General features: G+C 37.6%; 3 protein-coding genes across 8 annotated transcripts; 2 read left to right on the top strand and 1 right to left on the bottom strand.

The window, feature by feature from the left end:
* Positions 1–1,673: 1,673 nt before the first annotated feature.
* Positions 1,674–14,747, top strand: LOC135935554 (uncharacterized). Of its 4 annotated transcripts, none has more exons than XM_065477981.1 (10): positions 1,674–1,813; positions 11,951–12,076; positions 12,282–12,316; positions 12,421–12,487; positions 12,955–13,011; positions 13,245–13,352; positions 13,590–13,624; positions 13,674–13,736; positions 13,796–13,856; positions 13,919–14,747. In XM_065477981.1, exons 2-10 carry the CDS (start codon positions 11,959–11,961, stop codon positions 14,200–14,202), a joined length of 828 nt encoding a protein of 275 aa, XP_065334053.1. In that variant the 5' UTR covers positions 1,674–1,813; positions 11,951–11,958; the 3' UTR covers positions 14,203–14,747. The 4 variants fall into 4 exon arrangements, with proteins under 4 accessions (XP_065334053.1, XP_065334052.1, XP_065334055.1 ...); XM_065477980.1 differs by lacking the exon at positions 1,674–1,813 and adding an exon at positions 9,108–9,254; XM_065477983.1 differs by lacking the exon at positions 1,674–1,813 and adding an exon at positions 9,108–9,254 and having other exon boundaries at positions 13,683–13,736.
* A 1,749-nt stretch (positions 14,748–16,496) lies between these two features.
* LOC135936322 (uncharacterized) lies at positions 16,497–21,042 on the top strand. Of its 2 annotated transcripts, XM_065479085.1 has the most exons (8): positions 16,497–16,768; positions 18,282–18,391; positions 18,504–18,541; positions 18,607–18,706; positions 19,393–19,490; positions 19,540–19,596; positions 19,653–19,743; positions 19,807–21,042. In XM_065479085.1, exons 2-8 carry the CDS (start codon positions 18,310–18,312, stop codon positions 20,043–20,045), a joined length of 705 nt encoding a protein of 234 aa, XP_065335157.1. In that variant the 5' UTR covers positions 16,497–16,768; positions 18,282–18,309; the 3' UTR covers positions 20,046–21,042. The 2 variants fall into 2 exon arrangements, with proteins under 2 accessions (XP_065335157.1, XP_065335156.1); XM_065479084.1 differs by lacking the exon at positions 16,497–16,768 and having other exon boundaries at positions 17,836–18,391.
* A 3,158-nt stretch (positions 21,043–24,200) lies between these two features.
* On the bottom strand, positions 24,201–27,739 carry Usp1 (ubiquitin specific protease 1). 2 transcript variants are annotated; one of them, XM_065479182.1, is made up of 7 exons: positions 27,436–27,739; positions 26,844–27,078; positions 26,270–26,647; positions 25,614–25,821; positions 25,386–25,560; positions 25,118–25,325; positions 24,201–24,846 (listed from the first exon to the last, which is right to left on the bottom strand). In XM_065479182.1, the coding sequence occupies exons 2-7, from the start codon at positions 27,065–27,067 to the stop codon at positions 24,327–24,329; spliced, it is 1,713 nt and encodes a 570-aa protein (XP_065335254.1). In that variant the 5' UTR covers positions 27,068–27,078; positions 27,436–27,739; the 3' UTR covers positions 24,201–24,326. The 2 variants fall into 2 exon arrangements, with proteins under 2 accessions (XP_065335254.1, XP_065335255.1); XM_065479183.1 differs by lacking the exon at positions 27,436–27,739 and adding an exon at positions 27,140–27,270.
* Positions 27,740–27,869: the final 130 nt, after the last annotated feature.

A 27,869-nucleotide genomic window follows, 5' to 3' on the forward strand; every position in this document is an offset into this window, starting at 1 on the left:
GACTCAATAATGATATAGCCAGCCATGCGAAATGTTCTTAATTGATGGCCAGTAAAGCGCCATTTTAATAGGCTTCTAGCCAGTGGTGCTATTTTAACGAGTTGCCTCCACGACCGCAATTCGTGTTTCGCGAATTCTCCGCGCAGAACGCCACTATTTCGTTTTATAATAGGCAAAGGTTAAAAAGCTGTAGTTTAAATTTTAAAACTCGCAAAATCAAATATACCATCAACACTACAAAAAAAATTTATACTCAATTACTTTAACTTAATATGCTAGTGTAAGAGTTATATCTTGTAAGACTTTAAAAAGTCGCACCAAGAATTATTTAATACATGTGCGTAAGCGGATATCAAGTAGCGTTAAAAGGAACTCCTCTGAAGCTGATTTAATTTTTCGTCTCACGCGCGCAGATTGAAAACAAAGTGTTGAGTTTGCTACTGGTCATATCCCTTTTCATCCAACTGACAACCAGGAAAAATAACATCATGAGTCAGTATTTTGGTTGCACACATAATGACTACATAATTGAGGTCGGATGTGCTACAACTTATTTTGTCGGATGTCCTCTGTGACTCATTCAATAAAAAAATATGTTCCTTGCATAATTTTCAAATCACAACGACTTGCTTTAATTATTTATTAATTTTTGTATCCCGCGTTTAGCTTTTTATAAATTTATTTGGATCTTTTAGCTAACTAGGCGCAGTTTAAAATAGAACCGAATTAAAGCCGGACGATAAATCAGCAGGGCTGCCGGAATTCAGACGGCCCGGCTCTTCTCTCGTGTTCTTCTTTGCCCTCTTTTTGGTCGCTTCGCGACAGTTGCTCAAGAGGTGGATTAAGCTCGGCCGGCTCCATTGTGTTCTCGCTGCAGCTAGGTGTATGGTGTATTTCTGTGTACGCACGCACAGATAGCTGCGAGGAACAGCGCCAGCCGAGCAGCGGGGCCAGGATGTCGGAACAACCACCCCTGTCGGATTTACAGTGTGCTAATTAGGGTTCATAAATTAGCGCGAAAGAAGAAAAGCAGCGCGTCTCTCCCTTGCGTCTCGCTTGCATGCGCAACGGAGAACCTGAGGAGCAAGAGAGAGACGCGCATAATTTTGCCGAGATCTCCCTCTGACCCGGCTGATTAATGATAATCCGAGCACTTGCTAAAATGCAGTGTTTGCCTGCTGCGGCAGACACTGTCCCGACGCAGGAAGTGTGTCACTGCTGTCTTTCCTTGGCGTCTTCTTCTTCTTCTTCTTCTTACTCAGCAGGAAAAAAATGAAAAAACTGCGAAATTTGCTAGAAATAAAAAAATCTTATCATTTGCAAACAACCGCGAAATGGAATGGAAGGAAAAATGTATTTTTAATTTTAAGGATACTGGGAAAAGGCTCTACCGCCACAGAGATTTTTGCAATAATAATAAATATAATAGCAAATATTTTGTAATTGAGTTTATGGGCTTTCTGCTCACTCACACTGCTTCTCGCTCTGATGGGAAGTATCAATGATAATGCCCTATCAATTATATAGGATTAAGTCTTATCATTCATATACCTCTCAAGAATATGCAAATATATATAATTTATCTTTTAGTATTCGAATTTGTTATGTAACTCAAAAAGAGTGGGTTATGTTGCCACCAGATGGTGCGAGAGATCAACCGCAAAGTTAACTTTCTTAAATATTCGCACGCTCGCAAATTTTTTAAACTACGCCTCTCAAGAGCATCGGCACTATCGGGCTGCTGTACTCCATAGTATTTCAGAGATATACATTCATGTATTCTAACTCTGCAATAACATGCGTGTCGTTCCAGGTGAGTAATAATATTACCATTTGTCAGTTGTGATTTTACAGACGTTCAGTTGGCCAATTAATTCGGGGAATACACTATTTATGACCTTGTAATTGAAAGGCTGGCGGCGAAGTAGATTAAAATAATATATTTATTATTAGACTTTGTTAGTAGACTTTGTGCAAGAACGTGTGTTAACAATTTTATTGAAACATTTGGCTGCATGCGTGATTTGGCTTCACGGGACGAATGTCTAGCGTTTCAATGCAGTCCTCGGTGCGGAGGCAAGTGGCCCTTGAGTGGGCTGGGTCCCTGTGCGGCCTGGTGCGCCCATTCAATCCGTTCGCGGTGTTATTGGGACCCCGGTTTCAGCATTCGTGCCAGTGCAGTGCGCGCCCTTCCCGGTCCTCGGACAAGGATAAAAAGGGCAAAAAAACTTATTTTAATTTCCGATTTCCACGCATTTTTGCAATCAAAAATTGAATAGGCTGACGCGGGATGAACTATTTTATCTAGATCTATTTTTCAAGATTCGGAACCGGTTAGCTCATAGTCCACGGGATGTGCTGAGCAGAGGTTCAAAAAACCAAACCAAAAATGACGAAGGTTACGTATAGAGACCCTGTCTGATCTTGCCTGGACTAACGGGAGAAAAGGTAGACTTTTCTTCAAAGTGGGAATAAGTAGTCATCTTTTCATGTTGTCTAACAATCTAAACTAGTTGCGTTTGTTATAGCGTGATTCCCAAAAGCTTGATAATTATCCTATAATATAGTTAAAAATTTCCTGTTTATGAAAATGCCCCCCAGGCAGAAGCAGTAGATAACTAAAGCATCATTTTAAACTTACTCATTTTCACTTCAATATCTACTAAGACTTTTTCACAATAAATGGGCCTGAAATTATATTTATTATATTTGTTTATTTTCATCTAAGTCAATATACATAAATGCAAAGGTGAAAAAGAGCTACAAAACAGACCGTGTTCGTCGCGATGCGCCCGTTCGAATTATATCTTAGCACTACTTTAGACGATCACAAAACTCTTTAAAAATCACTTCACAATTGCTGCTTCAGAAGAGCGGGAAAATAATTAATTTAAAACTTTCCTTTCTCAAACCTTCTTTGTCGCATTTTTTTTAATTATGTTGCAATTTTCATAACGTATTGATATGATACCTCTAATCTTTATAGTTGTTTACACTATTCCATGTGACGGTGGCAGCTATCTTGAAAGATATGTTGTTTTTAGCTCAAAATTTTCAAACCTCTTAAACACGAATCGCAAACATACAGTAGCATCTACACACAAAACTTAGAGAAAACTATAACATAACTTCCGCTGCATAGGAAGCTCATCAAAAGCCTCCATATTTTTCACCTTTCGGCCGTGTGTGCGAAATGCGCACACAGGAATGGAGATGAAAAAGTTTCATAGAATTCGCACATTTTGAGAGCAATAGCAATTATGAACTGGTTCCAGGCCTACCCAAGACTCGGACCCTCGCTTAGCTTCAAAATTTGGCTGTTCCTGCTTTTCGATCTGTGCGATAATTGACTTTCAAGTCAGTAGTTACTTCTCTCTCGCATGACGTAGAAACTCGGTGGTCGCTCGACGAGATAGCTGCTGCTGCTGCTGATAAAGCAAAGAGCGCAGTTTTAATGAAAAGCACACACATATGCAGCAGACAAAGAGGATGATGGAGGCATCTCATGCAAATCCTAATGTGATTGTGGTCAATTGCTATGTCAGTCATTAAACAATAATAAACACGCGTTCGACCGGCCCCTGTTTTTGTTAATTAAAAGCAAATATTGATTTTCTCTGCCGCTCAAGGGCGCGCAATCAAAAATTAGCAGTGCCAGACCGCCACTCCTGCCAAATTAAAGGGAAAACAACACATGCACAGCACACTGCTCTGCACAGCTCGCGGAGGCTCGCGGCGAATTTTCATTAATGTGATGAAACGCACATATCCGCACGTACGCATGGACTGAGCAGGTGAAATTAATTTTAACCGCTCTCGTTGTGCTATTATTTGAAGCCGATATTTGGTCTGCGTGCGACTTTAATTAAATTCTCCAGATTTCTAAAGGGCATGATATCATTCAACATTTTGGCTTTAATCGCATCGCGTTCGTTACAATGTAAATTTTGCTCTTCGGCGTTTAAAACTGTCAGAACTATGATGGAAGAAAAATTATAGCTCCATTCGCAATTGGAGCTTTTTTTATTTTAAATGCAAATGCCGACTGGTTTGGCGGTAAATGAGTGAAGAATGCTGGATCAAAAAATCAGATTGTTCCACCGCGTGCTCTCACTTACAATTAGTTTGCCAAAACACGAAAGGTGCTTTTTGAAGAACGGCGTCATTATCACAATTAGAAGCAAGCATCTATATAAACTTCCGAATAGCATATTCGCCTGCCTGGGAACTCGTTTTTGCGCCGCTTTAAGACAAAACACTCGCATGTTGTTGTTATTGTACAATTTGCGGCAAAACGCGTGCGAGTGTGTACTGTGCGCGCGGCAATCATAAAAAGCCGCGCTGTTTTTACTGTGTATTCGCGCGCTTGCAAATTTTTTCCGCCGCTTCCAGGCAGCGATATTTTTTGCCATTGCTCTCGTCGCTGTTTATTTTCTCTGTGTCGTTTGTGTATGTTGCAGCGATGGGAATGCGTAGGGACGAAGCCGCTGCTCGCTCGCGGCACCCGGTAGATTCAGATAACATATACACACACCCCGCCTTCCGGTTATGTTCGCTAATATGCACACATATATATGTGTGTGTATGATGGTTTTTGTTCTCGCAATAGAGTGATCAAACGAGAGGTGCTTTTTGTTGCTCCTTGCAGCTGCCATTGCATATGAATTTTTTTATTTAAGAGTTTACACCCACTTTAAATCATCTTGATTTAACTTTAAACCAGATCTTGTTGTTATAACCTTGACAGACCCTCTGTGGCTGAAAATTTTTCTGTTTAATTTTAGTTTATCCCGTTTCACGTGTTATATTAATTAAGATATTCCTTCAGGGTCTACTCTACATTTTAGAGATTTTAAATATCTATCTTGTGACACATTTGTTTTTAATTTATGTGTCTCATGTCACATTAAAGTAAAAAAAAAAATTGAAGGTGTGATAACTTAACTATTAATATGGGCTGGCGTGGCAGCTTTCGCCAACTCGGTCAGTCAGGGCTACCAGGGATAGGATCATACCAAAAGAAACCAATTTTTAATAGCATAAATTGCGGTTGTGAAAAGAATCTAGCTAAAAAAAGAGGACCAAAAAAGTCTATTGACTCATAGCGTGATCTCTTGGCTTTTCTGAACTCTTGAACGTCTTCGCACGCTTACCAAATACACACGTGTCAAATTATTAGTGAGAAGCTGCGTTTCTTGCTGAGGAGGAAAAAGGTTTAGAAAATCAAACTCGCAGTTTTATCTATCAGTGAATGTGTGCGATTGAGGTGCGGCCAAGCCAAGTGGGCTATGCTTCTCTTGCAAACAAGCCTCTCGTCTTTGATATATACTTGCAAACACGACGCGCATTTATCTGCGCTGGAAACATAACGGCAGAGCTCGCTTCACATTTTTATTGAAGGTCGCACAGTCGATTCAGCCTTTTTAACTCTTCAATTTGCTTCCGCTACTTCTCTCAGGGCTCGATCTGGCAATTAATAAGGCTAATCAGGCCCTTGAAAGAGTAACGGCTCCATCCTAATTTTAACAAATAATGGACTCCAGTGCTGTGTAATATGTATTTGTTCAGGCAATAAAAATTACAGAGCCCCTGATCCTGGGGAAATTAAAAAACAAACAAAGGTAGACATATTTGTACTTAAGACAACAATGGAACCTTTTTTGATACAAAGGCCCCAAGGCCAACAGATATGGGCTCAATGCCAGAAACTGCTGTAGTCAAAAGGAAAGAAATTAATAATTTTTCCTTCAATTTTTCACTCGTGGGAAATTTCTTTGAATATCTGAAACGATTTTTTTTACGAATTAATTTATCTTAAAATATTAAGATATTGGATGGTGTATTCACTGGAGACATCTTAGAATTTGATGTGTTTGCCTTTCACACCTTTCAAACAATTATTGAGTGAGATTATATTGAGCGCGAAGCATGAAAACAATAAGCTGGGCTTCTAACCATAAATTATTTTTGTATATGGCCAAGCGCGTTAGCCACAGGACGCGCGTGTGACTCATCGCCTATTGCCTCCAGATGCAGTTATATATTTCGTTCCCGCACTTTTTGTTCGACCACAAAGCTAAGAGCTAATAAGCTGCTGATTAAGATGTCATTTTAGAAAGTCAAATTATTGAATCATCGTGCGTATAGTTGGCTACCGCAATTTGATTCATACGTCAACTAATTTAATGTTGCTAAAATATGGCAATCATTCTCTAATGGGACGTAAAATTAATCATTATTTTATATTCCACAAAAGAAACAGCAAGAAAAATTATGGCAAACATTTCATGAACTAAATTGATTAAAATACTATACTAAAACGTTAAAGCATATAAAAACAATTACCTGCTTTAGTGTCTTGTTAATTAATCTAAGGAGGAAAAACTCCCAAGCACAAATAATTTATCTTATCTACTCCTTCACAAATGAATGAAAAATATTAGTCACTCAGAAACGCCAGTTTAAGTAGCACAGTCGGCATTAATCTCTAATATTTGATTGTCCCCGCGTCCAAGCGAATTTACATAAAGCCTTGATATGAAGAAGACGAGCAGATTTTGTTTATTACAAACTGCGAGGTGGAATGACGGTTGGCGGAAAGTTGTCCGCGGGCAACCACCCTCGCCCTCCCGCCTCTGACTTGACGCAGCCCGTCGCGCACACACACACACAGGGGTGCTGTGCCGGCGAAAGTAGAGGAGCGACAAGGATGACAAACTTGTTGCTTAGGCCGCTGGGATGAGCTGCCAGCTTTTAAATTAGGAAATAAAATTTACAAGCAAAATAAAGTGCCGCCAAGCGCACACCAGAGGGGCGACGCACACACACAGCAGGGAAAACGCACATTTTTCGTCGTTCCCTCGCGAAAAGTTGGGCGCAATGAAATTATCCTCGTCAGAGTGTGTGTGTGTGTGTGTGTGTGTGTGTGAGAGAGAGAGAGGCGATGATGAAATCTAATAATATTTGCCAAATCAATGTGTGTCGGGTCGGCATTTGAAGAAATAGCGACTAAACGATGTTCAAAATTTAATTTGTGTAAAAATTATTTGATAAATTGTAAAGGAACAAAAAATCGAATTGTTGAAAGAGGAATTTCTTCTCCTAGAAAGTCAAAACATAGAAAATTATGTTTTTTGCTTGCTAATTAAATCTCGAATTAAATTTAAACAAAGCTGACAACCTCTCAGAGTTGCGAGAAAGCACTACATTATATGTATTTTGTATGTTTTATGGTTTAATATAATATGTATGTATATAATATATCAAACACAATATGTTTTGCGACGATGGAATGCTGACTGAATGGCGCTGCTTTGTCCATTTCAAATGGAGAATGAAAACGGAGAGTCGTGCTACTACATGACTCACAGTCAGCTATATTTTTATTTAACCGTTGGTTGGAATATATCGAGCTAGTAAAAGCTCTTTGGCCTTAGATGATTTCTCGAAACTGATTGACGATTTGTATAACTTCATTAAGAAGGCCAATTTATTCAATTTTTAAATCAGCTCAACTTTAAAATTTTTAAATCATTTATTAATTTCACAAACATTAAAATTGCGTGGAAATCTGAGTCTTGACCACCTTTTAGATCAAATGAAGTTTGCAAGATGCAGAGACCAGAACAAGCCCTTAAAAGATATTTATATTTATCTCATAACTTCAAATACAACACGTCCCTTAAAAATATCATATAAACCACATTTTGCTTAGATTAGTCCATACTGTACATTTAAACTGGATTTTTAAGTTTAAAGTTAATTGTTTTAAATTTTCAATAAGTGCTTCAGATTTTTATTCGCAATCTCAACCACTAAACTTTGCTTCACATTAGGTCAGCCTAAATAAACACAATTTAAAAAAATTACCAACAAATAAAAAGTGCAAATCTTTAAATCTTACAATTAGCATTTTAAAGAGTTTCTATATGGTTGTTTATTCTCACAATTTGTCAGTACATTCAATCAGTTTCCTTTACCAGAAAGAGATGGAAAAATGTTGGTCAATAATTTCGAGCGCAAATATTGAAATATGCAATTTTTGTATCTGTGTTTATTCATCATGGGGATTGTCTGATTATGCTATCTGAGACAGCTTTAAGAAATTAAATATGAATTCACTTCATGCATTAAAATTTAAAAAAGGTATTTGAATTTTGAAACAGACTAAAAAACATAAGAAGAGAAACATAATTTCGGGTCGCAGTTCATCTTACAAAAGATACGCGCGCGTTTAGTACGCAGCTGGCGGCAGCCACAAGAAAGCGGGAGCACCATTGCACGTTGGGCCAAGAGATTTTTGTCAACGCCAGTCACATATAATAGACGGTCGGATCAGTCGCTATTTTCATAACAGGAATAAATGGGCAGTTTTCTTGCCTCGTCGGTCTTGTGTGCAACGAGAAGCCGACCGCCTGATTGAATCATTGCGGTCATCGGGGGTATTCTGGGCACGGCCGCATCGTCAAACACACACACACACGCTGTCTGCCGACCGGGGTGAGAGAGACCGTCGTCCACTTTATCCGTCAAACGCTCTTATAAATTTTCTATATTCCCGGGATCCTCGCTCACTCGGCCAGGTCGCAGAAAAGCCCTTCTCGGTGACACTGACAATTTGAATAGCCGCCTCTGAATTCCTGATCACCGCTGCCGTGGTCACCGCACTCTTATAAGTGAAATCAACCCCTGTCCGTCAGCCCTCTAGACTTTTCTAAAGGCTATTTTAAGCCCGGAATGCGCTCCGTGGCTGTGACAACCGAACGAACGGAAGTCAACCACGTCCCGCATTTGACATTGAGAATCTTACGGTTAAGTTCAAGGTCATGTGGAACTCCGACATCAAAAGGATTTGTGTATTTAGCTTTTTATTCTCCTATTATTCAAGCAGTATTAAATGCAACTCACAAACATGAAGAAACACGTATTACAGAATGCAATAATGAAAATTTAAACTTAAGTTTTAAAATTGAAATGCTAATTCACCATTGCCAATAATTATTCATTTACCAAAATAAGTAACAAGATAGGCTTTCAACATTCCATACGACCATAATGACTCATGACTATTTCCTTAAGAAAGTCCGCCTTGTAAGAGTTAGACTTTAAAGTCTCAGTTTTTGTAAGGCCGCAAGCAGCAGCAACTCCCAGATTGTCGCAGTTGCGTTTCAGCCGTAGAGACGTAAGGACACTGCTGACGCTCGCCAAAGCAAAGTCAATAATTTGAATATCTCACAGATCAAATTCATACTAAGGTGAGCAATTTTGGAAATGCATGGAACTTGTTGAACTTTTGTTCAGCGCTAACATTTTCCTGTTCAAGAATATAATTTTATAATTTGATTTATTTCAAAAGTTTAATAAATATTTCTCAAAAGTTAAATTACCTAGTATCTATATAATTTGCACTAATTACCCGTATGCATGGCTATTAAATTGTTGCACTCAGGAGATCAATGAAAGGCATGTATTCTTTCTATGTCTAAGACTCTGTTCTATACTTTCTCCTCACACCTGCACAAAGTGCGCGCCACCTGTCGGTGACCACCTTCGTTACTTTTTAATATATATAACAATATTTAAGACGATAATTTTTGCAACTTTCGCCACTGAAAAAAATTCAATATCTCCCTCCTTAAATGCTAGAAGAACACTTAAAAGGTTAACTGAAAAAGAAATCTTCATTTAATATTGTACGTTAATCATCCGTATATTAATTATATATTTCTTCGTTTGGTATAGTACTCATTTTTAAATGTGAAATGGTTGCTCCGAATCCTTCAAAAAGGCTCCTGGCTTGTGGTCCGACAATATGCATCATTACTTATTTATATAGAGTACGCGAAAGACCCCCATTTGCATATGAAGACCAGATGATGACGGCCCAACAAACTTCAGGCCGCATAATTCACGCATTCATCGCAACTCAAAGTTCACACGCCTTTAATTCAGTTTTGAAAACTTACAGCGTGGAATCTGTAAAGCTGGAAATGTCCCTTTTAATGTCGAAATGAGATATTCTTTAAAAAAAACTAAATTTGTATTTGTTAAAAAATCAGACTCATTGATTCAAACTTTGTAGTATCGGCTCATTTTGATTTTTTCTCGAACGATAGAGGATAAAGTAAAAAAAAAATCGTATTGCGGTGTGTCGAACAGCCAAGTAAGGAAACGGTGCGTATGCGAACGCCATAAATCACGAGCAAAATTAGGTAGCATAAATCAAAGGACTGGTGGCGAGCTAGCGAAGTGCGGTGCCAGTTCAGCCACCAACAATACAATATCAGCCAGCGGGGGTTGGGGGATCGGGGCCGTTACCGTGCATCTGGAAGCAGCCAATTCCTGTTTTGAGTTACTGTGGGGGCGTGAAAAACAGGCGCATCCACTTTTTTATAAATATTTTCTTTAAAATTGTGTTATTTAAATCTTTTACTTTAAAAAATATCCAGCTCAGAAAATTAATACCATCTGAATTTTCCAGAGAAAGAAATACTGGATTAAATTTTACTAATATCTTTCAACACTTCTGGTTTAATTTTATTTTTCTGCTAAATATTTAGCTAAACAGCCGCCTTTTTCACGACCCTGTCATGGTTGTGCAGACGAAAGCAACCCCCGGCCGGCTAGGTTGGGCAAGTCACACGCAAGGTGGCACCCCATTTCTCGAAGGGCGCGCGTTTTATTTTTTGCTGAGCAGCAGAGAACAAAAATTTGGCGCAGCACGAGTCCATGAGGGATGTGTGGGAAGGAGGCAGATGTTTGATATTACGCGCCCAAAGGTGGTCAAGCGCGCACGGCAACAAAAAAGAGCACCGTCTCTTAATGATGACCACCATTCCGGCCACTTTGGGCTTCTTTCATCTCCACGGAACACGGAGAAAAGCAGCGGAAGTAACCTTTATTTTAAACCCTAAACATTCGGAATAACATACTAAGAAATGTACATGAAAATAATTTTCTTAGATGGTCATAGAGCTTTATTGCTCATTTAATTAGGTGGTTAACTAAAGCGTCTATTAAAATAATGCGTTGTAATACCAAGAAATGACCGCTTTTATATTATATTTAATTTACAGGCATCAAAATATGTGGGATTGTGTAACCTTTCGTGATTTGAATCAGGTTCAGTGGTTGAAACTTTCTGATCCGTCCTTTAAACGATGTACATATGAGATAACACCAAATTTTCAAAATTGACAATTAAGTCCAATTTTTACAAACAAAAGATTGTGGAAGCGGAATTTCCTTGTAAGCGTTACCCTATTAACATAATCCAGAAACCCCGTCTCATTTTCAGATATCGCGATTATTATGAGCGGCTAACGCTAAAAGTATATCTGTTCGTCTTGATCTTGGCAGCGTAGAAATTATACGTTGAGATCAACAAACACTCAATTTTTCTTTGTTGGATTGATTGTAGCTTTTTTCTTGCAAGAAGGAAATTTCAGTTTTTTTGAGCTATGCGCATTTTCTACGCTGCCAGCAATGCATACAAATTTATTATTTCAATTGGAAAATATTCACGATTTGGCGTCTTATACTGGCTCTACTGACTAAGCATTTTTTATGAGGAAATATTTTACGTAATGAAAGTGATATGCGCGCAAATATATTACCACTATCTCGTGCGTCACAATCGTCAACAATTTTTGCCGCAAATAGTTTTTGCACTTTCCCAGCTTCTTATAAGAGACAAATTTCTGGCTTTTCATGATAAAAGACCTTGGTGATGGGGGGTGAAAATATGACCACATTGGGCCCAAGCTCTTATGCGGCCACGGGCCCCTTGCTATCCAGTCATTGGTGTTGTTGGGAGCCAATTGAGCGGAGGTTAAAAAAATACATTATTTATGCATGCTACAAAATCATTTCTCTTTTCCGCCGCAATATGTAATAATTGTTGAAAACATTTGCATGAAATTTTCTCAAGTCTCAAACCGTGATGTTTCAGTTTTATGAATGCTTCTTCCTGAAACAATGACTATCGACGAGAGACAACGCAGCACCCTGCTTGAAAATGGGCATTCCACTGCAATCGGAATTGATGAGAGGGAAGAGATTGCTGAAGATATTTTGCGTAATTAATTTATTTTTTATTCTTTTTCCGACCATACATTCCATGAGTCAACGGCTTGAAAAAAATAATTCAGTGGATGAGATGCAGGTTTTTGGAACATTCTTTATTCAGTATATAGATAAAATATTATTCTATAAATATAGTTCCACAAAACCTGTTCTTTTTCATTCAAGCACTAATGAAAAATCAATATCTTTTATTACAGGGCGCACTGAGCATTTCCATTACAAGAAGATGAAAGTAAGTGACATATATACGTATATATTATTAACTACATCAACATTATAACTTCTCTGATGCTTCAGTTATTATACTGGTTTACAATTTCACATTAACTTTTTTAGTTCCAGACTTCATGTACTATTTTCAAAGTTTTTCTCTTCTTCAGTATTGTCATCGTAATTTTAGCAGGTAAGTAAACTATATAGTTTTATTTTGCCATTCTAATTTAACCTTTGTTGATATTCACATGCTTTTCAAGGAAAGATAATTTTACCTTTTCGACATTTCTAGTAAATAATAGAATTGTTTTTTTTTTTGGGAAATTTTCGCCAGTGTCTTATTAAAGCACATTAAAATAAAACCTCATCCAAAGCAAGGGAAACTGTCACTAAGCAGTACTTTAATAAATTTTAAGTGCAACTGGCACTTCTTATACAATCATTTATTATATTTGGTATTAAAATAACGCTATATGGATTGAAACGTGGTTCAGTGCAGGAAAACCACTGCGAAAATATTATCATTTCATTTTTAAATTGATGTTTATTATTGTTATTTATAGGATATATAAGTTTCCATTTTCATATTTAAAAATGCTTGTGTAAATTTCCTTCTCACTTCCACATTATTAACTTTTAAATAATCTAATTTTCCAGCCGGCGTTGGGCTTGGGCGTTTGTCGTCTGATAGCATTATTACTGGGGGACTTCAAGGTGAGAGCATTTTTATCATCTTAAATATTTCAATTACATTTTCCAGGTTGTCAATGCCACAATTATTCTCTGCATAGCATCAGGCATTGGTTTCTAGGTTTGAACTAAACTGTTTACTGTATTTTATTATTATTGTTTTTATCCTGCATATCGAAGGTCGATCAGCATTCATGAAAATTAGGATATAATTTGTCATTCCATTTTAAAAGCCTGAATCTTTCATGCAATTTTAGGTTGCAATGAGAGCACCAACGCCCCAGTGAACACTACCACCGCCCCAGTGACCACCACCACTCTTGAGACCACCATCGCCCCTGTGACCACTACCACCCCGAAGCAAGGTGAGAATGTTTGACAAGAGCTTATCGCCTATTATATTTATGCAGTATATTAAAAAGTCGAACTTGTAATGCAATTGATTTCTTTAAAATAAATCAAGTTAAAAAATAAATAAAATAAAATAAAAATACTAAAAGAGATTGCCAAACAGGAACCTCTCTGACATCGAGTAATAATAACGCCTATTGAAATTTATGCAAGGAAAATTCAGGTTTAAGTTGATTATATTATTTTTACAGGTTTAGGCAGCGAGAATAAGAACATCACGACGGACGTAAGATATGCGCAATTTTTCATTATTAAAATAAAATGGTTAATTATAGTTATTTCAGGCCAATTATACTTACATTATTGCATCCTACTATGAATACAACAAGAGTCAAGAGGTGATAAGTTCTTGATAACATCACGTTTGTGAAATAAATAATACGATTATTCTTTCAAGAGCTCCAGACAACGTTGCCATGTGATGAACACATCTAAAGATGATGAAATCAGCGTATTCGGTAATATAATATGACCAACGCATTATGTTCAAAATTAACCATGTGAAAATTTGCTTTTGCAGTTGATGATAGTCAAGATTCCAAAAATATTGATTTGGCTCAATTGATTAAAAATGCGACAAGCAAGATCTTCAAATGCGATTCCAGTGGAACGTGCACTCACAAGTGCTGCACTGACTGCTGTCAACAGACTATGTACGAAGAGGCATATGGAGATATGTGTACCTTTACAAATTGCAAAGATAATAAGAGAGAGAAAGAAGTCAAGACCTTCATTACCTCATTGATCTGGGTAAGTAGTCATCTCAGGGCGGATCCCTGCACCATTTTTTTAGCTCGACCTTGAAACACTGAACAATGCAAGAGCCTTATGCCCAGCGTTTCCATTTTCTCTCAGACTATCTGCAAAAGCTGCATCAATCATTACACCCAATAAACAGTGCTGCGATTGATGATTAGGAAAAATAGGAGAGGATGTATGTAAATTGGCCGCAAGTGGTGAGAGTAAATCAGTGTAAAATCTATGGTTGTTCCGTGGTTGTGAGATGTTCTGTAGCCCAAAGTTGCTATTATTTATTTCGTTGAGAATGGACTCTTTATAAAATATGTAAAAGTCTGCATCTTGGAATGTTTTTTTTTGGTTTATAACTAAACGAATTGCGTAGTTCAGTATAAGTGATAGTTTTACGGATGACAGTGGAGAGAAATCTAAAATTTGTTAATTTTCAACACGGCATTCCTACGTAAGACATTGGCAGGCAAGACTGAAAAGCGTGTAAATTATAGATTTGGACAAATATCCTACCGTGTACAATTCATAAGACAAAAAGATTTCAATTGAATAAAATGTATATTTGTTTAAATTAAAATAAAGCCGATTATTTACAGATACCTGCATGTTTGTGATTTATAGAGTTGTTTCCAGGAGAGTTTTGGTATGGTCTGCAAACATAATTTTTATTAAAACGATTAAAACAGATAGAAGATGGGTCACAAAAAAGTCGCTTGTCCACGTTTTACGCCGATAGAATATTTTTCAATACTTTTATCGCAAAAAAATTAAAGTTGCACTAAAAGACCTGCGGTAAAATTAACCGCGGTCTTTCAAAATGGATTGCAAGCCCTTCATAATTATGAAAGGGCACTTACCATTTTAGTCATAAGCAATTCTCGTCGGAAGGCAGCTGGTGGCGAGGATTGGGTGACGCTGATTCATCTGATATCGCAAGGCGCGCCTTCGTAATGGATGTTCCAGCGTTGAAGGCTGTCTGGACCGAACTACACCACACAATTTGCAACCTTGGTTGTTGTAGGACTTTTTCCGCGTATTGAGATGTTTTATACTAATGAGGTTTTTTATCAAGGGTAATTATTTTTCTTCGTGTGTATGTTCAAGCCTGGCCCTTACTTTATATCAGCTTTTAAGACTTGTCCCAATTAAACATCATGAACCGTGAGCTTGGGAGACTTTAACAGAGTGGTGCGTTATGGCAAAATTTTGTGATATCTTTGAAAAATGATATGGTTTTAAAAAAATTAAAAAGAAAACTGCCTCATCTCATCGCAGCAGGAATTTTCCATTTGAAAAACGCATTTCTGCGCCTAGTGAAAGACGTTTTGGACGCTAATCAAACAGGTCAATCTGTACACTACAGCACAAGACATATATTTGAGAGAAAGTAAACTCTGAAACAGAATCTAACACCTAAAAATATATACTTTTATTGATATTTGCGTAACGTGTGTTACGTTACTTCTCACGAGCTGTCGTAAGCTGTGTGCCAGGTATATGGAACTAAAATTATAATAAGCATATACAATATTATGTAGACTAAAAGGACTGGCGCAAGCGCTTTTAGAGATGACATCATCCCTAAACACAAAATCAGCGCATTACTCCCTCCTTTCATCGAAAAATGCAAATTCTAATATGAACATATGTACTCATCTCGGTTCCATTTCCATCTTGACTTGTTTTGGAGAAACAAACCGAATTGAAATTGAAAATACTTGGTCCGTAGACCCTTCCTTGAAGCAAACAAAATTTAATATTGCCTTCAAAAGCATTTTTACGATTTTTACAATCAGAATGATGACTTGGAATATAATATTAGAAATTTAATATGATATACAAATTTAGTGGCGACAAAAGTGTCAATTTTGTATTCTTTTTCAGAGGTTTGAACCGATTATCTTATTTACCGCTAGCTGTGCGTTTACCAAGCATAAGCTAGCGCTGCCTCGCTTATTGATCGGTTATGTGAGGGTTGCTTTAATTGTAATTTAGTTATTAAAAACCGATTGTTTTTTAATTGGTGCGAAAACGGGAAGCACAATTATAGGCGCTTTATATATTCTTTACTTTCAAATCACAGCTTCTCGTCAAAAGCTTCTAAAATTGTTCTATGCACCTATGAACGAGGGTTTAATCACCCGAATCATTTCTTGAATGCGTGGTGTAGATGATTGGTAAGGATGAAGGACGTGTGCATATTGCTTCTGAAAGCTCACTAACTAAATTTTTTAGCAATTCTGAATTTGCTTTTCTTTGTTTCTTGGAACATTGTGTTTTATTAATTATTATGTGTTCCTTAAAAGATTGCAGCATATATATAACCTTTCAAATTATTGCCACATATATAGGCGCCGCACAACTTTTTAATGGGGCATGCAATCGGTATAAATTCTATCTAACTTTTAAATGCTCGAAATAGTAAAAAACTATGGCCCCCCCTCCACAGTACTAACCATAAGACTTTAGAAATGGCAAGCCATTTTAATTTCATGAGACTTTCCTTATAGCTTCTGTTGTCGATTATTGGCACCAGTGCGTGTCGCATCGTTCAGCGTGCCTTTGTGCGTCAACTTACTAAACGCACCGGAAGCTTCTTTCCTATAGGACAGGCATAAGAGTGAGTTTTTAAAATTTATTAAAAAAGTAACCAAAAATTGTTTTTGATCATGTTTTTACTCAAAGAAGTATTTTTCGCAAATTTCAACTTCAAATTTTGCTTTCTAATTTTTTGCTAGAAGTGCTTAAAAATATTTACATATACCAGCAGAAACTAAGCATACATCATTGAAAGGGATATTTTAGTGAAATAAACTAAAGACAACAGCTGTAAAGCAAATGAGTAATTCCTAATAGGCAGACTCTAAAAGATTTTGTCAAAATGTTAGTATTTCTAAAAAGATTCATGCTATGGTCGCTAGTTTAGCTCAACAGTGCTGCCACAGGAAATGGGACCGATCAGTGATCCCATTAACGAAAGCGAAGCTCAAAGATCACTATGTATAATTATCTGAAAATATAAGTGCGCAATTTAAAATTACACACTGTTGACCGAAATTTAATTCATTTGAAATCAAATAATAAGGAATACCAAGTGAATATATTTTAAGTTATATGAAAAAATGTACTGGAAATATAATTAGGATAAAATAATAATTTTTCTCTTTATTGCTTGGAGTGCCTTAAAATGGACAAAGAGAAATTTTGAAAATTAATTCATGCGGAATCTTCAGAAAATAAGCATTGAAATTTTCGTCATTTTTAAGGACAACACCAGAAACTTGAGCATGAAAGAGGAACTATTTTCTTAAAGTTAAATCGTTACGCACTATTTTATTAATTGTGAAGGTCACCTCCAGACGGTGCTACTCAAGTGATCAAAACTCATGGGATAATTAGACGCTTTTTCTAAATTTTTCTTCGAAACAAAGAGATCTAGCAAATTCTAAATATATAAATGGCTATACTCTACGCGGAAACTAATTTTCATAATTTTAGTATTAACTGACCATCCTAAATTATTTTTCTCCCAGAGTAATTATAGCCATTTTGTTAGTTTTTAATTAATGAATTACCTCCGTGTGTATTTCTCTCTCTTTCTGGGTTTAAGATGGTCTTTTGTTAGTGTTATCACAAATATGTTTCGTTGTCGCGAATACAAATCGATACTAATTTTTGTTTTATTCACTGAAGGGCCGCCAGGCGGCCTGAGCAACCTGCGTTGCATGTTGTGGCGAGCGAGCTCGGTGAGCATGCTACACGTGCGCCAGCAGCAATCAAGCGTGCGAGGTTTTTGATTTAAGTATTATCATAATTTTTGGGTGAACCGCCGTGAACTGCGTTGATTCATTTTAAGGGCGCAACCTCTGTCGTGCCGTGTAATTGTGTTTGATCCTGAATTGGGATGAGATGATGATTATAATAATTGTTGATTGTTAATTTGTTATTTCCACAAATAATAATATTACTGTTTTAGTCAAATCGATTTGAAATGAATTAAGTACGCCAAATATACGGTATATTCAGAAATAATGCTTAAGTCTGAAAATTCAGCGCAAAGTCGATCTGTTACTTTTATAACCGAGTTTAAAGCTACGCGTTGGTTAACTAATTTAAATGATGTGTGTTTTTAGTTTGAAAACTGTGTTCCCTGCGACAGCGATGTTTGAAAGACTAAATCTACGAAGCGGTCATAATGGAAATGAGACGTTCGGCAATGATGGAAATGGAAGAATCGAAGAAGGTACACGTATGCACTAAATAACTGCTAAAGAATCAAATAAGGGGCTGTAATTTCTGTCTAATTTTTCTGTGCTCACTTTCCATTTTAATAATTTTTGCGGATGTCATTACAGATGGGTTTGTTAAAGACGGAACACCAATCAATAACGCAGTAAGAATATAATAAATTGTTAGTTTCAACTGTTCAATTTGTTTTTTACTCTCTTTTATCCACAGAATCATATAATGACGTCTCTAATACAAAAAACAAAGTGGCTGCCTTATTGCCTCACAATGATTGCGATTTTTGCCATTTTCCTGATGGTTATTGTGCGTGGTAAGTACTACTTTTGAATTAAAAATTACCATACCCTCGAGTAAGAAATATATATATATATATATATATATATATATATATATATATATATATATATATATATATTTGCATACTGAGAATGCTCTGAGGAAGAGATTATAATATTAAAACTTTCTTAAACATATATGAATCAATTAAATGAATTTTGAATTAACACACATATCTATGATATATTTAAAATTAAAAAACTTAAAATTAAATGTGAAAATTTGGCTTAGCTTTTTTAAAGTTGATAATAATCAACATTGATTACTTAAGAAAATCGAGTTTTTCTAACATTTTAATGGAGTGGTTACAATCCAAATTTTTCATGCAAATCAATTTGTTTTATCTCTGCGGTGAGCCCTTTAATATTGCCTTCTGCGCAATGCAAAAGTATACACGAACCGACAAGTATTAACTTGGCCCACCAAAAAAACTAAACAAAATTTATTATTTTTCATATAACAAGCCTCCTTTTAAAGAACACGGTAGTTTGGCCTCTACTCAAGTAAACGTAGCAGGTAAAATTATGGAAAAATCAATTCAATCTTTTTAAATCCACCCATATGTTCTTTTAAATGAGTATGTTAGACTTTTGTAAGAGGAACATAATAAGTTTTGCTGTTTATCCATCTGATATTTTGTATTATTTTGTTTTATTTCAGATCAACCTTCACATGAAGCCATTAAAGAGAGCCAGTCCATCACTTTAAAAAAATGTGATGGAGTTGCTTCTTCAACCTCAAGTACAGAAGATTGGAAGGTATTTTTGTGTGTGTGTTTCCATTCTAACTAAAATATTTGCCCCGCAGTCCTCCTATGCAACTTCCAAAGTGTTTTTCTACGATGAAGTCAAACTTGATTTGGACGTACGTTATTCTAAACAAATTATTTGCAACAGTCTAAAATACCACACTTCCATTAGGATCATCAAACATGCAAAATAGCAGAGAAGAATGAAATTCGCAACAAAGAGTGTAAACTTGCAGATAGCGGCTTCATCATTTGCATTTACGGTACTGTCAAAGAGGGCAAAAATCGTGGAGTTTTTAATAAAAAGTCTGATTATTTCTCTGCAGTGAATGAGCTCCAGAACAGTTCTAAAGCAGATTTGATCGCGTTCATGAATAGATCGTCTGAAGTCTTCAGCTGCGACGGGAGAGGAGGATGCACTCGCAAGTGCTGCAAGAGCTGCTGTACCCGAAGCAAAGATGATGGAGCCTGGTGCAATTTTAGAAACTGCGATAGCGATAACAAATTGAACCATGGAGACAAATCTCCAGCATACATGGTGACCTGCAAAACAAGCGAGAGATGATCATGGCTAAGCCTGCATGCCTGCCTTCCGCAATGTTGCGTTATATTTTTAGCAAATAACATCTAATTTTTCTCCTACTGAATCATCAAATCTTTCCTCTATTTTATGTTTAAAACTGTATAAGAGCACTAATTTTCATCGAATGTGTGGTCTCCACAAAAAGTAAACTAAAATTTTATTGTTTTTGCAAGAAATTTTAAAAAACTACTAATTTCTACTTAATAACCTCGAAAAAATATTAAAACAATGAAATACAGAACGAGAAGATGAGCGTGCTTCACTCAATAAATTTGAGTTGGAGTCATTTGACAAATTGCTAAGTTCCAATCTTCCGTTGACCGTTCCGTGTGTGTTGATTTGCTAATCAAATATAACGACAACATTTGATAAATATTTTGCGGAGCAGTTGTCACTAACACGACATGAAATTTAGAATACTTTAACCGCGATATAACATTTTAAACTATATTACGTCACAACATTTTTAAGGACCTTATGTAGCATGTTTCTATTTGTATGAACATTCATTAGATAATAGTATCTCAAATATTAACCACAGGACATGACAGCGGTCGGAATTTGTTGGTTTACCACTATGTTTGCTGCATTTTATCATCTCGATTTATATGAAGTATGACGTTTGCACAATTTGCTAACTAGTACAAAATATACTATATGCTATGGTCATTAATTTAATGACTGGATGAGATACAATCGATGATTTATAATTGCAAGATGTCTTAAAAGCTCAAGTTCTATCACATTCATCTGCTATTTATAATCGTGTTTGGGAGCAGGCGCTCCAGCAGATATGAGCATGGGCGCCTGACTGTGAGTCCCATATCCCCCAAAGCTTCACTCCAATTTAATTATAAGGGAACAAAATGGGTTTTGTTTGAAAGTTATCTTTATTATGTTCTGCAGGAAAACTTGTAGAGCCATATATATCCAGACAAATTATCAAATAATGCAAAATGTTAACAATAAAACATTTTTGTAGCGAAAACTTTGTATTTTTACTCCACATTTACTCCCTTAAATATTATTTGCAAAGCGCTTTGCGCTTGCGTGTGTGTCGGTTCGTGGTTTTAGACGAAATATAGTCAGCAAAGTAGCAAAAGGGGCGCCGGAAAAATCGTGAAAAGTGGCCCTAGCACCGATCTCAGGGTGAGGTGCCCTGAAAAAGGTTGTCGAGTGGTAGGGCTCGACGAGACCTTTCATTCAAGACTTTGTGACTTTTAATCCATCAACCCGTAGAATTTTAACAAAAATAATAACATTTTCGCCAGTGGCGAAGGCGAAAAAACCGTGAAAACCAAATTTAATTTTCTATTGGACGCAAAGAACCTCAAAATCGGTCTCCAAACCGGCGTCGGGCCTGCGTGTGCGATGGAACAGTAAAGATCACTATTATCTGGGTTCTGCGTGCGGTAAAAATTGCGAATTTTCAATTCTCATGTCATATCCTTACGAGAAGGAAGTCCAAAAACCACGTTATCCCGAGGTGGATGTCATCTGCATTTCCATGAAGTGCGGCCCACAGCTGATTGATTATAATCAGCAAGGCTGTGAACTATTGCCTTTTTAAATTGCAACATTATTGTGTCTGTAAAAGAGAGGGCCATATTGCTGTGTCAGCGGCGATTGCCAGTAACTGCTCACAATGAATCATAAGTGGCGCGCTTAATAACAGGAAACATAAAACTTGAGCAGCCTGATTCGATAGCTAGCATTCCATTTTGCTTCGAAGCCCCCGAAAAAAAAAAACAACATTCATTTGTTAACATAACTCGATCATTTTACTTTTGTTTTATTTTTATTTTATTTATAGCTAAAATAGAGATTGGACTTATTATTGAACAACAATATAAAGTTATGCACAAAGACAAGTAAATCATTGCAACCTAAATCATACTATTGTGCTAAATTATTAACAAGTGCGTAGTAAAGCGCTTCGTTTTCTCCCTATGTATAATCGTCGAAAGCCGAGATGCTGGATGATTTTTTTAGATTATTGGATGCATGTTTATTATCATACTATGTCATAAATACATTAAAATGTATCCAAAGTCAAATACAAAGAATAATATGGAAATCATTTGAGAAAACAAGTGACCGCACGACCCTACCCTGACAAAGCTGAAGGGAGCCCAGACTATTAAAATTCATAAAGACATCTCACAAGTATTCACACATTAAACTCTTGCCATCACATACGCCTTGCAGAGAGAAGGAAACTGTGCCGCAGAGCAGTCGATCTATGCGGGTGGCATATCTTTCACGGCACGAAAGTCAATCACATTATTTTTGTCGAGGTCAGTGCGTGCCGGCGGCTGCTGCAGCCGAGGATGCAGCGGGTCGTCGCCGCGGTGCACGCGCCCCAGCGTGATTCGTGTCATCGCGTAGTAGTCCGTCACTCCTGCGAGGCACATTTTGAAAAACAGGACTTAGTGGGCTGGCGCACTGATTGTGACAACCTGACTACATATATGAGAAGAGATTTTGTTTGTGCGGCGGCCTTGGATAAAGTGCAACGCCCTGTTCTGCACTCTTATCATCTTCTCCGTGTTAGTCTTTTGGTCGAGGGGTGCCAAGCTGGTGTCCCTATAAGAACAATAATTTCGGCTTGACGAGGGAGAGGATTCTTTTCACTCTGTGCGTACAGCTAGCCTCGCAGGTTGCTAGCAGCGAGAAGCCGAAAAGAGTTTGCGCCGCTTTCTTCTGCTGGACGTCGACGAGGTGGTTGTAGCGTAGGCACCTTGAGAAGGTGCACGCCGAGCAGCCGTACTGCAGCGTCACGCCGCCGACGATGTAACGCGGGTTGCAGGGCGGGAGCGCTTGACTAACGTCCATCACCACGCATTTTTTTTGCTTTTTTTGCGTTCAGGTGCATGCTGTTGTTCATAATGTCTATTCGATGGTGCGAGACTCGTCAACCCACGCTTTAATTAAAACCCTTTTCGAGTTAATTCCTAACAAGCGAGGTTCGCATTCGCACGCAAGGTTAAAATACTACCGTGTTCGCACCAGGGTCCAGGGTACGCAAAAACCGCATTTTTCCGGCAAAAACATTGCATTGCAAAACTGTTTTTTGCGGGATTACTGCAAATTTGCGCATTTTTTATTGGAGATAAAAATTCTCATGATAGATGACCAAAAGTATGGATTTTCACAGAATCATTTGGGTTCAAATTTTGCAACTGCATGGGTTCTCATTTTGCGACTGTGTGGTATTTCAAAATGCGACTGTGAGGTTTAAAAATGACCAGCTAAATTCAACTGTGAGGTTTCAAAGTGACCGCCTGCGGTGAAATTCGACTGTGAGGTGTAACCAGCTGATTTTTTGCACATTGCGAAATTAGCGAAGCCTGTTCCAAAACCGATCTCCCACCCAATGCACTTTTTTTACCTAAAAATTACATTCCTCCTCAATTCCTAAAATACCTAAAATATAAACTTCAATTTAGAAAAAGCAACTGCGAAAATTTGTTAATTGTCGTCAATTTTATAGCACAAAACGCAACTTTTGTAGCTTGCCAGGGATCACCAATTTTGCAATGTGTAAAAAATAACCATTGTTTTTTGCGTATAAAACCAGGGGGAAAATCCATAAAGTTTTCGGTTTTACTGCATTTTCCGAAAAGGTCACATTTCGCGTCAAAAGAGTAAGGAATTTTGGAAAATTATGATGACAGTTGACCTCCTATTGATAAAATTTTGGATTTTTTGCTGCTTTTCTAAAAATTCATTTTTTTTTGTTATCTAGCATCATGAGAATATATCTTCATTAAAAATGCACGAATGTGATCCAAAGAAAAGCGGAAAATTTCAGAAAAAAACGCACAAATTGATTTTTTTTTGCAACGCAGTGTTTTTCCGGAAAAATGCGTTATTTTTAGATCTGTGCAGTTTACAGCGTGTTACAAATAAGTTATGATTTACGATTTTTTAGTTATGCAGTCTTGAAAAACACATGTGCCGGTTACAAGCCAGCCGTCAGCCGAGCCGACGAAATTTTGCCAGCCAGCCGCCGATGTCTGTATTGACGGCTCGGAGCCGGAAAGCCAGCCGCTGATGAAAATGTGGGCGGCTCAAATGATCTAGTCACATTTAATACCTCAAGGCCAGGAGTAACGATTCAAAGAGTTACAAATGTATTATGACAACCAATATTTATTATTCTGAGTAAAAAATAAAATTTAAAAGCTCATATAAACAAACATGGGGTCTAAAAGTGAACCGTAATTATTGGAACCACCTCCTCTTATAAACGACATAAAATTAGTTACTTGGGTTCTTCCTGGTGTAGAATAAAATGTAAGGAGAAAACGTTGCCGACTTAGCAGGTTGCAGCATCTCGCAAAACTCGATTTCACTGAGCGCTCGAACGTGGTCGTCGTCGCACTCGAGCCACTGAGCTTGCGGTGTAATTTCCTCGGGCAAATTAATTTTGATGCCGCAACAGTCGGCCGCAGGACACGAGCCGTTCGCGGCCGCCGACGCTACCTTTTCCGGCTTTCTCAGGAATTTGCGAATGCCACCACCCCCTCCACTGGACGCAGAAGCCGGTGCCGTCGGGATCACTGGCGGTTGGCACTCTGAGTAATTCTGCTTGATTTCGGCCCGCACGTAAGCGACGTAATGTCCAGAGGCCATGGTGCTGCCCAGGTGCATGATTACTGCGTACAGCTGGTACGTGTGCTCTGGGTTTGGCTGCTCCTTTGGGCATGCATCGCAGAAGCACTCCAGCAACATTGGGGTCGGCATGTAGTCGTGGATTTTGCTCATGGAAAAAATCGAGCTGAAAATGCAATAATAATTGTTATATAACTGATTGGTTTTAATTAAATACAACATCTGATTATTAATTTGATTAATAAAAAATCGATTTACGCTCAACAGAAGCTTTAACTTACGAAAATAATTTTTACCAACAACTATATATATATAAATTTCAGTTTCAAATAGTTAACTTTTAGGAATTTAAAATTAAGCCGTCATCAGAAATAACTAACAAACTTTCAAAAACAAAAGTGAATCTGTTGCAAAAAAAAAAACGAAACGAAACTAACCTGGAATTTGTGCTAAATCTCTTGAGCTGGAGTGCAAGCAAGTTGGGAAGAGTTTCATAGCTGGTGCATCGGCGGACTTCGTTGTGATGTTTGCACACTTCACACCAGTACTTGTTTTGGCCATTTATGTTTTCGCTGCTGAGCAGCAAGGAACGATACAGTTGACTTGGGTTTTCCTTGGTTTCTGCGTCGTCCTTAGCCTCTCCACCTGGTACAGATTGATTTGTTCAAAAATCTAGTTTCCCAGTTACCAAGAAATAAATAATACCTTCATATCCGACTATCGGGACACAGATGTCGAGGAACTTCTCTTTTCTTTCGGTGAAACTTTCGCACTCCAAACAAATCGTTCTCAATAGTGTTGTACCTTCGAGCTGTTTGACAAAGTCTAGGTCGAGTTTCAATTTTGCCGCTTCAGGTGTTTTTATTAATTCTTCTTTCGCCTGAGACATTATTTTTTTTAACTATAAATACCAAGTAAACTTAAGTTATTCACCTCCTGTTTTGATTTATCCTTCTTCTTTTGTTTCCTAGTAATAGACAGTTTAAGCTGAGGCTTAGGACTTGGGGTAGCCGGCGTTTTCTTCTCCTCGACAGGCTTTGCGTTAAGTTTTGCCGAAGCGTCTCGAATGATGTCGAATAGGCAGACAAACAGCTCGTGAGCGTCGTGCTGTTGATGGCTCTCAAAAGTAGGATAAAGGTCTCTGAAATGGATATATTCAATTATTAAAATTTTGCGATCAATCTTCCTAAGTAACTATAGTTTTTCTCCTCTCCTAGCTACTTTAATGGACACTGGAAACTTGCAGACGTTTCCAAAGTAAGTTCCAGAACATTCAAATTCAATTTACTCTTTCTATATTGACTTTAATTAATTATTATAATTAAGAGACACATTTATTTGATGTAATAATAAGATACTGTAAATTCTGACAACTGGCTGCGTGGGAAAGTCAGCAGGCAATCAGGTATAGACTTTTAACGGCATTATCAATCCAAAAATTGAACTTTGCTTTGCACATATTGAATACAATGACGTCATTCCTATGATATGTAAATTAATATCAGACACTGCTTTGAACCCTTTTGAGCAGCGGCAGAAATATTCAATGTTCATCCTCTCTGAATTATTATCGTAAACTTCCCACATACCTGAAGGACGAGAGGAACAAACTGGGCGCAAACGGCTGCTGCGTTTTGCTCTTGACGTCCTCATTGATCTTGAGCGTGGTGAACAAGTCGTGCAGTCTGGCGTAGGCGGCATGCACCTTCTCAGGTCTGCTGGCCAGGTCCAGGTCGGAGGCGGTCTGCTGGCCGAGCTCCTTCATCACATGGTGCATATTGTGCATGAAGTTGGGCGTGAACCTGAGCGTGTAGAGCACGCTGTTCAGGTAGCACGTGTTGCCCATGTTGCTCAGTGTGGCGATCGGAGACAAAGCCTTCACTGTCTTGCGACTTGGGCTCAAAACGCTGCTCGAACTAGACGAGCTGAAGTCGCTGTTTGAGAACTTTTGTTCAGTACCTTCCGCCCTGTAATGTAATATTATGCAATCAATAATTGAAAAACATAAAATAATATTAGGTTCTTTTAAAAAGAAATTTTAGCGCCTGTTAAAATATTCCGTAAATCTGATTTTTTGCAGCCACTAATTATTGTAAATAAACGGTCGTGAAATAGACTTTAAGGAAGCAATTACATTTAATTAAAACAATTTTAAATATTGACCTGCTGCTGAAGATGCTCAGCTTGGAGCCTGGCGTGAAGGCGGTGAAATTGGACATAGAGTCCATGGTTGGGCTGTGGGGTGGAGAAATTGGTTCTGTTTTCACTCGAGCCTTCAATTCTTCGTGGACTCTTATACGTTCACTGTTCAGGCTCAAGCAGAGACGTTTGCGCTTGAATGGCACGGGAGTTGCATCCCCAGAAGAGTCTCCAGGTAGCACTGTCATATTTCCCAGGCCTGCAAAGATAACGTTACAAAATTATTGAGAAATGTGGCAAAAATTTGGTGGGAAAGTTACATTTTGGTTGAAATATGTTAGTGCGAAATCAAAAGAAGTAAGATAATGAGTCACACGCGTAGTTACTGCACCATTGTGAATATTCTAATAAAAGATCTGCTGCGGAAATTTAACATATAGATTACGAGAGTGGCTTCCCTTATCGAGAGAATGCAATAGATAAAACGAGCCACTTGGGTTTGGGTTGATTTTCTGAGTCGACAGATAACGGGAGTCATATTATATAAATCTAAGCAATAATACAGTTTTTATAAGTCAAACTGATCGAAATATGGTAAAAAAATTCAATTTTATACCTGAACGCAAAAAGGTTGCTCTGGTTTTTCAAGTAGAACCATCAAAAGACCGCTAACGAAGATCTCACAATCAGCAGACGTGCACTTCCGATGGGGGAGTGAAATTTTTGTTTGGAAACTCGTATTCAATAAATGGGATCTCCTTTTACTGGGAATTCGACTTTTGAATCTGCTATAGTTGAAGTTTAATAGTCAAATCAACAACAAAAATTGATCTTGACAGGAAATTTTAGCAAACTCGACCACCACCTGCTCTGTTATTGTGTGCCTGCGTTGAGGTTTTGGTTTGTTTGCTTTTATTTTTCTATTGCTGCTACGGCTGGGAGAGCAAGAAGCACCAACATAACAGGTATGCTGCAGTTAGAATTTTATAATGGCAACTGAATTTCAATGATTAGAGGGGAGGCCAAACTTCGCGAAAATATTCTGTTCAA

The sequence above is a fragment of the Cloeon dipterum genome, chromosome 2 (assembly GCF_949628265.1).
Source record: "Cloeon dipterum chromosome 2, ieCloDipt1.1, whole genome shotgun sequence".
In the NCBI taxonomy this organism is placed as follows: domain Eukaryota; kingdom Metazoa; phylum Arthropoda; class Insecta; order Ephemeroptera; family Baetidae; genus Cloeon; species Cloeon dipterum.